Source organism: Neopsephotus bourkii, unplaced genomic scaffold (genome assembly GCF_033783945.1).
Source record: "Neopsephotus bourkii isolate Nb327-2 ecotype Australia unplaced genomic scaffold, CSIRO-AGI_Nbou_v1 NB_1827, whole genome shotgun sequence".
Classification (NCBI taxonomy): Eukaryota; Metazoa; Chordata; class Aves; order Psittaciformes; family Psittacidae; genus Neopsephotus; species Neopsephotus bourkii.
In genome coordinates, this window is record NW_026902300.1 from 804,231 (window position 1) to 817,624 (window position 13,394).

Sequence of the window (13,394 nt, forward strand, 5' to 3'; positions counted from 1 at the left end):
GTTTTTTAAGCCAGAGACTGGGAACATGAAAATTCATTGCTAGGAATTCAACCTCAGTAACTGTGTCTCGTTCTCTGTTCTGAAAGTGAGACTTTAGATGTGGCTGTGACTCAAACCCCAAAAGTTCACCTTAACACAGCTCCAAAAATGTTAAACATTGATCCTCACAAGTGTACACTTTTTGAAACATGAACAAAATATAAATTGTGACTCCAAAAATAATTTATAAAGATTTTTTTTTTCTTTCAATTTGGAATCCTACCTTTACTTTTCAGATTGTTTTGTGTAGACTGCTTTCTGCCTAAGGAATGACAGACATTGGTGACAACAGGAGACAGAAATACTATTTGTTTTAGTCTCTGTATAATGTACCTACACGATAGAAGAAAAAAATATGATGAAACTGATCATTCTGAGGAAATAAGCCTGTTGATGGGTCGAGCTTCAGGTGACATGAGAACATGTATGCTGCATAGCAGTGGGAAGTGGAAGGACTGCAGTCAGCTAAGTCTTTAATCCCCCAGACTCCTCAATATGTGTGTCAGTCATAGCATGCCTTATGAAAACTGCTGTAGTGGGCTGCCAGTCACTCTTTATTGAAGAGTCAATATTGAAGAGTGGGAACAAGTAACCTGCTCTGTGCCAGCAGTTGCTCGCCTCTTCTAATGAACTAACTGCAGAGAATGAGGTGACTCTCCCAGCTGTCTTGTTGAAATGCCAAATTGATACTGTGTTCTCTATTTATGGGTGATTTCGCAGTCAACCAGGACAAAAAAAAAAAAGCCATCAATTTATATGGGCAGGGTTAATTATTTCAAATGGGGTATTGGAGTCAGTTATGTGGACTGAACTACACAAGACTCGTTCTTGCAAGCTGCTGTTCTTTAATTACTGATCTGCAAAATTATGTCTCCAAGTAATAGAGGGTATTTTAGAACAGAGAGTAGAGCTGGATATAAGAGGTTTTGTTTAACAAAGTAGAAAGGTAGAGAATACTGCAGTCAACTACCCTTCTGGTTGATTCAACCTCTGCAGTCACTTTGGTATTAATTACACCAGCCATTTGTTGCTTGATAAGATAGGAAGACAGTTGTGATTATTGTGGAACTCTGTATGTGGTTATGATTTTGATTTCTGCTTGTTTATGAAATGACGTCTCTCTTGCCTTTAAAATTATTATTATTTTTTTTTTATTTTAAACAACAACGTTCTCACTATTTTAAACTGCAAAGATGATGCTAAGTTCTGCTTCTCATGAAGGTGTGCAACAAATCATCCCTGGTCAAATTTTCCACAATAGGTGCCTAAAAGCTTATGGTAAAGAGGCTTGAAAGGGTAGTAACACACTGCATTCAGGGTATTCCACATACTCGTAAGCAGAGCAGTCATACAGAAATGGCCCGTTTGGCCTGTGGAATGAGAGTATTGAATTCACTTATTTCCTGTTCAGTATTTAGTTGCTTGCTTCAGACAAGCTGGCACAGGTGATTATAAAGGACGTGTTGGATTTTGAGAGGTCAAGGTGTATTCCCTTCCCCACTTAACCTGCAAAGATTGATGTGCAGTTGTGAATGAAACTGAAAGAACAGGTCTTTGCCCAGCGTAGGTGGATGGTTCTAATTTTAGAGTCTTCTCATTGTCTTGGCTTCCTGCCCTTTATTAGCTGCTACATTAGCTGAGAAACTATCAGCACAAAGATAACAGTGAAAACCCGTGAAGGTATCCTAAAGCACAACACATATCCCAGTTTAAACAGACTCAGCAGCTTCCTCTTGCTTTATCTCTGCCTTCTTCCTGCTCAAAGGCACATGGTGGTGATTGTCTCTACTTGACAGGGGGGAGGATTCCAGAGATTTGGTTTTGCCATCAGCATCTCTGTTGCGTGATCTTGTCTTCAGGCCAGCTGTTTATACCATCTCAGTGTCTTTTTCTTTTCCCTTGGCTTTGTCCGCATGCTTTGTGTGCTTTGCTATGGCCGTGAGTATGTAGGGTATGGAAGAGGTAGGTTGGGTGTTGCATGCCACGCATACTTGTGTTTTGTATGTTAAAGGCCTCCTCCATCTCGGTACTGACATGCTTGCCTTTCCATGCTTGCTTTTTCATTCCTTCTGAGGAACACCTGCATTCTTCCAGTAAAAACAGAAAAGGGTGGAATTAAATATACTACTAGGATATTTCATTGCCAGATAGCTTGGGCTTTTATTCTTGTTCTCCATGCCAAATTAAAATAAGCTCTGTGGTTAAAAAAGTACTCATTGCTTTCATTCAGCTTAATTTTAACTTGCTTTATCACATGCCATCTGATGTTGCATAAATTAAGATGCAAAACCTTATTTCAACAGATTTTAGATGAGCCTCAGTTTCTCTGAACTGATCTGTGAAATCCTGTGTTTGGAAGTGTTCCATTGGAATGATCCATCAGGAGCCCATGTTGTAAAAAAAAAAAAAAAAAGATAAAAATTTTAAAATTACTCCCTCTTCAAAGGGAGGGAGTTATGCATGTGTCCTACTGCTCCATAGTTAATGTTGCATGTCAAAGGAAAGCCCTGCTTATTGCAGGAATTAAATATTTTTATTTGTTCTGTACATTTTGTAATGTATTTGCTGAAATTTTATTGCATTTCTCAGTAGACTATGAAGATTAGACTCGCTACTAAATCCACTTACTGCACTTATTTTAAAATAATATTTAATTCCTTTTTTTTTTGGTAATTTTTACCATTTTTCTCAACTAACTACTAGATAAGCTTTTTAAATGCGGAATTTCATTTCTGGCTTATATTGTATCTACGGCAAAAATGGAAACTATGTATCTACACCAGTTATATTTAGTCACAGGCTGTGGTCAGGAGTCAGGAACTGTTCTTTAAAGCAACATCTCCGAAAGATGGTGGAAAGCTCAATTTACGATTAAATGTATGTGATGTGGTCAAGAGAAACGTGGCAATTACCAACTCTCACTTCGAGAGGAGGAAAGCATTTACAGCCTTCCAGAACCATTATAAGGATTATTACAAGAAGAATTATTTTAAGCATATAAGGCAGAGCAATTTTAGCATGGCCAAAATATAGATGTTTCTATTAAAAAAAAACAAATGATATAGTAAATAAATTATATAGTAACAGTAAGAGTATGCAGGACATTGAAATGTTACTATTTAAGGGGTTTTAGGAGTATTCTTTTTGAATGCAGTTTTTGTAGTACCTGTATTTTTATCATTTCTCTATATAAATTGTATAGAAAAAAACCCCCAACAAAGTGAGAATGTGATGCTTTTTCAGGTTTGCATGCTTTTTTGCTTTTGAAATACAGAGTATTCACAGGCCTTTGCTACCTTACTGGCATTTCCACTTTTTTGGTCTATGCAGACATGCTTAGAAAGGGGTGAGGAGCATGTCCACCTGTCTCAGATGCTGAAGTTGTCACAAATTTTGTATTCTTTCTATTGACTCTTGCGAACATTGAAATGAAATTTTTCTTGTTCTGGGACTTCTCTTTAGACTCCTCTCACAGGTTCTTGTCCAGAATATTTACAGTTGTAAAAAAAATCCCTAGAATGAAACAGAGCATCTACTCTTGGAATGAAAGCTTATTGTGTGGGGAAGGTACAGATATTGTGTGCCTGGAGTGTGGCAGCTGGAGCTGGAGAGGGTAGTAGACGTGGTAATGGTGGGAACAAAGTCTGCTGTGTCAGTTGGATTGGAGAAGGGCCATGGAAAAGAAAGGAGCTCAGCTTTCAGCTCAGCTGGAGCTGAAAGAAGTGTAAGGTTGGTCATAGAGATGGGTGGTATAAATGGGAAAAGGAAGGTGTCTTGGGGAGGGGTGGAACTGAGATTTTTTTTGTTTTGGTGTTGGTGGGGTTGAGTTTTTTGTGGTGAATGTGCTGAAGTGAATGTCCCTTAACACTCATTCTGGGAACCTCCTGAGGTTTATTTGTAATCATGTCTTCTTTTGTATGTATGCATCCTAACAAAACAGGCATGGCACTCTGCTATTTCCACATAGCAGTGAGTTTCCTACCTTAAAGCCATTGTAGCAGGATCCTAATCCTCACTTGGCACTGTGCTACATTTACAGTATTTTTTTTTCTGCAGTAATGCTGCTGTGACATTTTCTCTGAGTCTACACGCATGCACAGAGCAGTAATATTTCATTTACAGTTCTTGCCATTTCTAAAGCAATGTCAAATTATAAATACCTAATCACAGTGCAGACATTTGCTATTAAAAATGTGGTGAATTCATATAAAGCTTACAAGGGAGAAGGAAAAGATGTGCAGAATATCTAAGCAAGCTATATAGATAGTGAGTTATTTAGAATGATTTAAGTTAGTATCTTCAGACTTAAGCAAATATGTGATATATTTTTTGCTGTGTTTTTTAAATTTGTACTTTGGATGGCAGACCTGGAGGAATGGTTTAAAGCATGCTTAATTCTGCCAAGACTCTGAGAGCTTTGAGCAAGAGGGAGCCTTGCCTTGTTCGTTTTTAAAGAGAAGAGGTTTAGTAGTAATGAAAAATGAAGGAATGAAAAGGCCTTTATTTGTGGAGACAATTCAGACAATTTTGCACGGCTAACATACAGAATACTAACATTTTGTTTACCCTTACAAAAATGAGAATATGCAGCTGCAGTTTAGAAGAACTCTTTGATAATTTGAGCTTTGATGTTCATGTGCTATCATCAGGCTTCATTCGAATAAGCACCAATGTGTGCAGCTGCCCCTCTACTGAGATGCTGCCCACATGATTTCCCATTAAGAATCTCTTGTAAGCACAGCTTCTTATTATCTCGGTCTCTCTGAAAAGCTGAAGTAAAGTATTTTAATCACTGTGAAAACACCCAGTCGTCTATCTTCATTTATCTTTGCTTAAAATATTACCAGGGATTGATTTTCAAGGAAAAAAGTTTACCTTCTATTTTGAGAGCCATTTAAGAGGAAATTAGGAGAGGTGGAATTTGGTGGCTTCCACACACACAGAGGGGGTTGTAGTGTCATATCTAAGTCATCCAGCTACTGGTTACATTGCAAAGTGTGAACCAGCAGAGTACCACATGTGCAAGACAGAACATCCAGTGCAGGATGTCATTTGGAAGATGAAAACATCTAACTCCACTTATCTCCATTATGTACTCTTTGGGATGAGGAGATAAATATTGGGCTTCTTAAAATAGCAAATTGCTGAATTCCTTTTCTCCCAGCATGGCAGCCTTTATGTTTATGGAATATCAATTATCTGTGCTTCCAAGTCTGTCTCTTTGGCCCGGTGTTGTATCTCCTGTCAAATGATGCGTTTGATATTTTGTTCAGTATGTGTTCTTCAATTTTTGTGATATGGAATGATCAGATAAGTTCATAGGCAAATTCCTGCAATAGATTTCAGAACATTGAGGTTCATTGCAGGTGGATAACGGTGCAGAAGAGGACTTACTTGGTGCACCAGTGTGTCTCCTAATACTGGCTAATGTCAGTTTGTGCTCATTATGTTATGTACTAAACCTTCTACTACAACAGCTCTGTCTTTGCAATTTCTCTCATCTTTGAAGAAAATATATGAGCAAAAATCAAATCTAAAGTATTAAATATAGAATGATTTTAAAATATACATGCTGTTTTCCCCAGGGCAGAAAGAGGGAAAAGAAGAGGGCTATATGGAAGGCTGCAAAGCATTTTGCTTCATGCACCTTCTGGGAAGTGCACAGGCAGTAAACGATGATGCATTTATAAAAGCTATGAGAGGATAGAATAGGATACAGAGCAAATTTTTCTGTCTTGTTTTAGAGAGAATTGTAAGGACAGAGGAGAAATTGATTTAGTTCTTATTTCTATTGTAGCTAGACTTCCTTGTGGAGGTCTTCCTTGTGAATGTGCTTTTTGCCTTGTGTTTTAATTCTGATTTCTCCCTCTGGGGATTTGTCCTGTTTTTCTGACGGGTTCACACAATTCTGCCTTTCTATTGCTGTACTATTAAATCAAATAGCATGAAAGTGACTATGCAGATACGGAAAGTGAACCTCCCACATTGATTAAAAATGTAGAGCACAAAAGGTCAGAAACTGAACAGAAATCTGAAATAAATATCTTGCCTAGAAATACATTTTGGGATATATTCTCCCCTTAGGAATGCTAGTGGGAATTATATTTATGAATGCGTCCGGCAGCAAGATGAAAATAGACCTCAGTTGTGCGTATAAAGACTTGATTTAGGGCACTTTGAAGCTTCAGCACAGAAAAGATTCCCCTTCATTGACCCACTCAGACAGGTGCTGAACAGCCTTGAATTCTGTTGGCAGGTTTGATCTTGCATCTGGTGAATTTCATTGCAAGCTTCCATGGGATTTAGTGATGACTTTGCCTCTATGATAGTGAGTATCAAGGCACGCCCAACCCTTTCAGTAGTTCTGAAAACTCACTGGGAACATAGATAATGGAGAAGAAGTCCTCCTTGCAGACTTCTAGGAGCTTTGTTGCACTGCCAATTCAGAAAGGTGCTTCGTGCTTTTGAAACTGAGGATCTGGTTCTTGGAACTACCTTTTGCAGAGTGTAAGAAGGCTAGGTTTGCATAGCCTGAATGATGTTACAATTGTGATGGCACTGTGCAGTCTAGAGCTACTTTTAATTTAAAGATTATAGTAGTACAAGTAAAAATATAGTGACACAGACTTCCTCTAAACTCCAGCAAGACCAACAGTACATCTGTGCATGAAGCTATGTAGGTCACTAACTCATGCTTAGGACCATTTTTTTTTTGCTACTTTTTTAACCTCTAAGTAATAAAGTTATCTCTGATCAATGCGTTCATCTTTTAATTGTCCTGTTACTGGATTCTTCATAAAGCACCCTAGAACGATAGTATCTCCTTCATCTGACATGCGCAATGTATCTCAAAAGGAGAAGGCTTTTCTTGTGTTTAAAAACTTTTACTACTTCACCTTTATAAACCTATTTCTACTGAATGAGTATTGACTTCTCTGAGTACATGCTTGAACAAGATCAAGGTCTAAGGAGTTGAAAACGTGGGTTTCTGTTTTTTTGAGCATTTTCTTTTTTCTGTCATTCAGCACAAATGGTTTTTTGCAACCATTTCACTTGCCTTATTTTTGTTGTGTTTTTTCTGCATAAAGTCTAAACTGTGGCAGAATTACCTAGAATGCATTCTCCAATCAAAATGTTTCATTGACGCTTATTTTGCTACCACTGCTGTGATCATACTGAGTAGCCTTTCAGGATAGGGTGGTGTTCCACAATGGAAAAAATATTGTGGAGTTGGTGGTCTCAGAGCAATTTTAGCAGGAAATTGTTAACTTCTTGTTCACCACTCAATATCAGAAACAAAAGGATTTGTTCTGTTTGTTTCTCTCTTTCTCTGTTTTAAAATTGTCTTTGTTCTGCTGCCTGTTAAAAAATAAATAAAAATATTCTAGAACATTTTTTGTTTCATCCCTGCAACAGATGCAATCAAAAGGACAAGTGTTGGTTAATGGAGCATCTTTGGCCCAGCATATATTTTCCAGGGAGAGGCAATACAATCTCAAAGCCATGCAGAGGAGAAGGAGGGGAGGAGGAAATTCATGCTTCCATTATCCTCTTTAGTAAGAGATTTCAACACATAGTGGGGCTCCCTCTGAAACAGTAACCTTAGAGTGACTTTTACTGGTGCAAGGAAGAGCAGGGATGAAACTTCATGTTGAGGAGCCAGCTTCAGTTAGGAGTCAAAAAAAAAACGAGCTTTTTCCCGTGCTTGTGGGGCTGCATTCTTGGAATGGTGTTCCTCAGAGTGCTAGGATGGATAATTGGGGATGTGCTCATTTGTTTTCCCTCCTTTTACTTTAAGGATGGACTCACTCCACTCCACTGTGCTGCAAGAAGTGGACATGACCAAGTTGTGGAGCTGCTCCTGGAACGAGGTGCCCCGCTGCTTGCACGGACCAAGGTGTGCGTCTTGCTAGAGTATGTTAACAGATCTATGTAACTTTCCACAGCATTTTTAATGTCACTGAAAGGATAAGGAAGACGACAGGAACATTTCTGTTCTCCCAAAGGAAATGTATTAATGGGTAGAATGATCCAGAATAAGGGTTTATTACATAATTAGGGATTATCCTTTCCAAATACATGAAACATTATGCACTTCTTTGCCCCTCTCTGTAACATCATACTAAACACATGGTATACAGTGCTACAGCAAGCACTTTGCTTTTATTGCTTCTTAAGAGTTTTCTCTCTTAGATGAGAAAGGCGGGTCAGTCAGTCCTGGTGGACAACTCCTGGTATAGATTTCCAGTCTTTCCTCTAAGCTAACTAGGACCTTTGGCTTGCAGCTTCTCCTAATTGTTTTCATGGACTATTTCAGAGTTGGAAAATTATTTTAGTATGTTCTTAATGGTTTCTGAAAAGCAGATGTCTAAGATTAATGTTTCCTACAAATGTTGTCCCTTTAGTCAAACTAATGAGTGGAAGATACTTGTAGGGTAATAGTGAACCCCACTGAACAGCACTTCAGAGTGCCTGACAGACGATTATTATCATTAGTTGTAAAACAGTGGAATAGAGTATTGCAATGACATGCTTGTGGTCCCCTGGAAGATCAGGAGGGCTAAACAATTTAAGTAACACTTTAAGACTGTTGTACTGTTTACTGGGTCCCACTCCCTCGTCCTGTCGCTCAGACAAGGGCAATTAGTGGATTCTGATCCATAGTTATCCTTATTGGAGCCTCAGGATAGTTCTCTTGATAATCTTTAGGAGGTGTTATTTCTGGGTTGCAAGCCTATCAAATAAGGATGTGCTCAAGCTATTCATCCTTAATAGCACCAAGTAGCCCACGTCATCTGTTTATGCAGGAGGGATCCACAGGGAGATGGGAATTGTAAGGGAAGGATTCTTCATTATTTCAGTGATTCCTTTGGTGAGAGAAGGTGAATTTCATGTATCAGCACCCTCACTTCACTAAGAGGTAGTGAGGTTCGGAAGAATAGACCCTGCCACATAAATTGTGCACTCTCTAGGCAGGATTCCCAGATGTTGCCATTCAAAGACAGATGTTGCTGGTGAGGACAAACTACCAGCATTGCTGTGGCAGCATCTGGACCTCCCCACTGTGTTGAGGATTGAGCAGAGCAGAACTGCACTAGTGAATAATTCTCTCCTTCGAAGTGAGCACACCTGTTTGAATCAGTGTTTGAGTCAATTTGAGCACACCAAGTCAGTTACCTGTTCAAGTCTATATGTTACAATCTATCTTCAGGTGTGCAGTAATTTTTATGTACCTTATTGCATGTCAAATGAAATTAGATTTAAATGCAAATTCCTCCAACTTAAACAGATGGTTGCAAACTGGAGACAGATAAATATGCAAATATTAGAACTATTTTTACGTATTAGTAGCAACAATTCTCTTACCTTTTAGTTGTTTACCTTCCATGGACTTCCATATTTACAAAAAGATGTATTAAAGCCAGACAGGGCTACAAAGGTTCTGCTTCCACTGCCCTTCAAGTGTTAACGGTTTGAATAAAAGGTTCAACTATGGTGGTGGTTGAAAGTATCATTTCCCAGCAGTTCGGGGATTGTTTTTTTCAATATAATTGTTTTTTTCATTTACACTTGAAGGAAAAAAAAAAAGAAGAAACTCCTTAGTAAACATGATGGATAAGTAGGACCTTTTCCTCTAATTAGCATGGAATCTATGTCTTAGTGTTATGATGAGTATCCCCAAAACTGTCTTTAAAGGTCAAGGTATGTTTTATTAAATTACAAGGCAAGGCCCTTAGATTCTTCTGCTTTGATTAAATTCAGATTTTTAGTTAATTATATAATGTTCCTCTAAATTTGTGTGTATTTACCGGAATGAAAGGGTGGTTATAGCTTTTTTTTTTTTCAGCTTTTCTTCCAGTCTGTTGAAATGTGTCTCTGGTTTAGTGACAGGGGGATTCTGCAAACTCATAATGGCATCCTTCTAATATGTGTCACGATCTAAGTGAGAATTACTGGAAGTTACTGTTCTGTTTTCTTTTACCACAGAATGGACTCTCTCCCCTTCACATGGCGGCCCAGGGGGACCATGTGGAGTGCGTCAAACACCTCCTGCAGCACAAAGCTCCTGTGGATGATGTCACACTGGATTACCTGACTGCCCTCCATGTGGCTGCACACTGTGGCCACTATCGTGTCACCAAACTCCTTCTGGACAAGAGAGCAAACCCCAATGCTCGTGCCCTGGTAAACCTGTCCCATCTGTGCTGTGTAACAAAGTTTTCCAGGACAGATGATTAGCTCTTACTAGTAAAGCGAAGTTAGAATTATCAGCAAACTCCCAACAACCTCAAATAGTTGCAGTTACAACAGAGGTTCTCACACCTGCTGGTTGCCACTATTATATCTTGTAACCTAGGCCTAGTCAGGGACCACATCCCATGAGAAGTGGCTGTAGTGTCAAGCCTGGCAGTTTTATAGAGTTCCTAAAATCAGAGCCATTTCTAGTTGCTGCTAACATAGGCATTGGTATTTTACTGCATTAATAATTTGGTTTTCCATACTATGTGATAGGATACACAAATAATTTCTAAGTTTCATCCAAATCAGTAAGTTAATTGGCATAGAGAAAATATAAAAAGCTAATATTTCTGCATTTATCAAATTGTGACATTCCTCTCTATTAGATGCTACTTTTCTTCCTTTTCAAAAACCAGTTTTTCTGATGCTTACAGGAAATCAGTTTTCCTGATGCTTACAGGAAAACAACTATGATTCTTTTCACTCACTGATCAGACCCCTGTCCCCTAACTGAGAGAAAAACATCCTATTTGGTTTCAGGAACATCTAAAGCTTTCAAGTGTCTTTAATCTGTCCAAACCCAGACAAGATTTAAATTTTCACTAATGGGAAGTCTCTATGAACTGTTAGCTGGATGAAAGTTACAGTACCAATATATTACACTCGGGGGGGGGGTGGGGTGTGGCGGGGGGAGAAGAAATAGACTGAACACTTGAGATACTTCTGCATGGCAAGAAGTCTGCCACTGCCTGCTGTATTCAGTGCCTCCACAGAACTTCCACTGCTCTGATGTCTTCCCCAGCTTCTTGCCTTAAGTATGACCCTGTGTTTTACTGTGAAGGCTCCACCTGTCCCTTACTTCCCTTACTTCCTTGGAACTGACTTTATATGTTGACGCAATTTTCTTCTGCTCTCTTATTTTTCTTAGCCTGTCTATACCCGCAAATCCTTCCTTTTCTTAGCTTTTCTTGTGTCTTTCTCAGTATCATGTTCACTTGACCTTTTTCGATGTTGTTTTCATCCTTCCCTATTTTTCTTGCCAGTCTTCTCATTATCTTTAGCTGTACTTTCCTAGCTACCCCCCTCCCCCCCATTATATGCTAGCCCTTCTTCCATAACCAGAAATACACCTTTTGTTCCTTCACTCCTCTGCCTTTGTCCCAGAGAAACACCTGAAATGAAAGGAGAACACTCTCAGGCTGCCATCTCTCTGCTCTCTTTCCTCCAGACTTCCCCACCCCCCCCCCCCCCCCCCGTTTCCTCTCACATCAGGGGCTTGTCACCTCCAGTTTGTTTATAGTTTTTAATATATTAAATGATGCTCATAATTTCTATTAGTGATATGGGTGGTTTTTTTCTGCCTTCTCCTCTCCCCTAACAAACTGTTCCTCACTTAAATAGAAGTAGTGAAATGAAATCAGCTCAGGCAGTGAAGTGGAAAAATGGAAACTTCTGAAACTGTAACACTCCCTAAGAAATATATTGAGAGATATTGTGCAGGAGGTAAAATAGCTAATGTTTTGATTCCTTCTTTAGAAATTGTAGAAGGCTAATAGTAGTAATAATATTCATTAGAGTCCTGGGTTGCAATAAATTTTACAAATAATTCATTTTCAGCGAAGTTTAAAAAAATCTTGTTAATATTTGCAAAATAATTTGAGGATACAAGCATTGTATGAGTTCTTAACTTTTTCAGTTTGTATCTGCTTTAAAGAACTTTCAAATCAACCAGTAATTAACATTTCCCTTAACAGAAACTGACTGCAGAATAATCTATCACGTGCCCCTTCCTACAAGCTAAGATTTCACTGATGAGTTTTGTTTACTGTTAGTTGATTGTTTAGCAGCACTGATCATTTTCATTAGAAAATACATCAGTTTTTCAGCATTATCCAAAATGTTACATGTGCTTTTTACTAAAATGTTCACATGTGGTGAATAATGTATTTGTTTAGCATTAGGCACACACTTAACCTGCATTAATTATAACAGCACATAGCAAAAGCTTGAAGTCAAAGCCTCTAGTGCAGTACAGAGTATGAAGTTATACTTTGATTTGGGCTCCAATATTGATGAGTAAGCATCTCCAAAGAAATGAGCGTGTACTGATGGCAAGCACAACACTAAAACTCTTGTCTCACATACAAAATGCTAGGTTGCACTATTGATTTAAGATGTTCCTTTCCTCATTCATTTCTGTCTCTGCCCCATTTATTTTTAAATCTGGATGAGGACTGCACCCTTGCTTCATGACTCAGCAGGGCAGAAATAAAGGAAGAGGGGGCACAGATCCTTCAAGAGTGAGCACTCTATTGTGAAACCATAGCTGAAGGAGTGCTGATTTATTTAAGACACCTCACAGAATGCGCGCGCACACACACACACACACACACAAACATGAAAACAGTGTACTGTAAATGCATGCATAAGCGTAAAAATCAATACATAAGGTGCTTGGATTACAAGATATTCTAAAATGACGAAGTAAGGTGCAATCCAGAAGTACTCTGTCCCTTTCCTAGAGAGGTATGGAATATGCTCTGTACATTTCCAAAGACACTAAGTGATTCAAATTGATCACTATAATTTCTTACATGTTACTTGTATTAGGCAAACTTGGGAACCACTTTAAGTCATCCTCACATATACACGTGCACAGCCTTCAGAACCACATGTGAAAATCGTAGCTGCATGTTTCTGACTAACATGACTATCTTTTGCACAGAATGGTTTTACTCCACTGCACATTGCCTGCAAGAAAAATCGCATCAAAGTCATGGAACTCCTGGTGAAATATGGGGCTTCAATCCAGGCTATAACAGAGGTAGAAAAATGTTTCATGTCCTGAAGAAACATTCCTTCTCTCTCTCCCTTTTTTGCTTCCTTTTTTCTCCTGTCGTGCCTCACTTTCACTTATGTTTTATTTAAACGAAGAAGCCCCTTCCCTGTGCCTGTGCAGAGGAGTAAAACTGCTCTTGCTTTGTTTCGCAGTCTGGCCTCACACCAATACATGTGGCTGCATTTATGGGCCACTTGAACATAGTCCTCCTTCTGCTGCAGAACGGAGCCTCTCCTGATGTCACTAACATTGTGAGTATGGCTTTGACTAGAATCGT

General features: G+C 38.8%; 2 protein-coding genes across 16 annotated transcripts in view; one reads left to right on the forward strand and one right to left on the reverse strand.

The window, feature by feature from the left end:
* The window catches only part of NEUROG2 (neurogenin 2), a 456,819-nt gene that overhangs the window by 335,588 nt on the left and 107,837 nt on the right, over positions 1–13,394 (reverse strand). The window lies entirely within an intron of this gene.
* Positions 1–13,394, forward strand: part of ANK2 (ankyrin 2) — a 372,658-nt gene that overhangs the window by 262,719 nt on the left and 96,545 nt on the right. For all 15 annotated transcript variants that reach the window (XM_061343843.1, XM_061343845.1, XM_061343842.1 and 12 more), the window contains 4 exons: positions 7,838–7,936; positions 10,027–10,224; positions 13,004–13,102; positions 13,270–13,368. In XM_061343843.1, the coding sequence (XP_061199827.1) occupies positions 7,838–7,936; positions 10,027–10,224; positions 13,004–13,102; positions 13,270–13,368 (495 nt within the window). The remainder of the gene's footprint in view (positions 1–7,837; positions 7,937–10,026; positions 10,225–13,003; positions 13,103–13,269; positions 13,369–13,394) is intronic.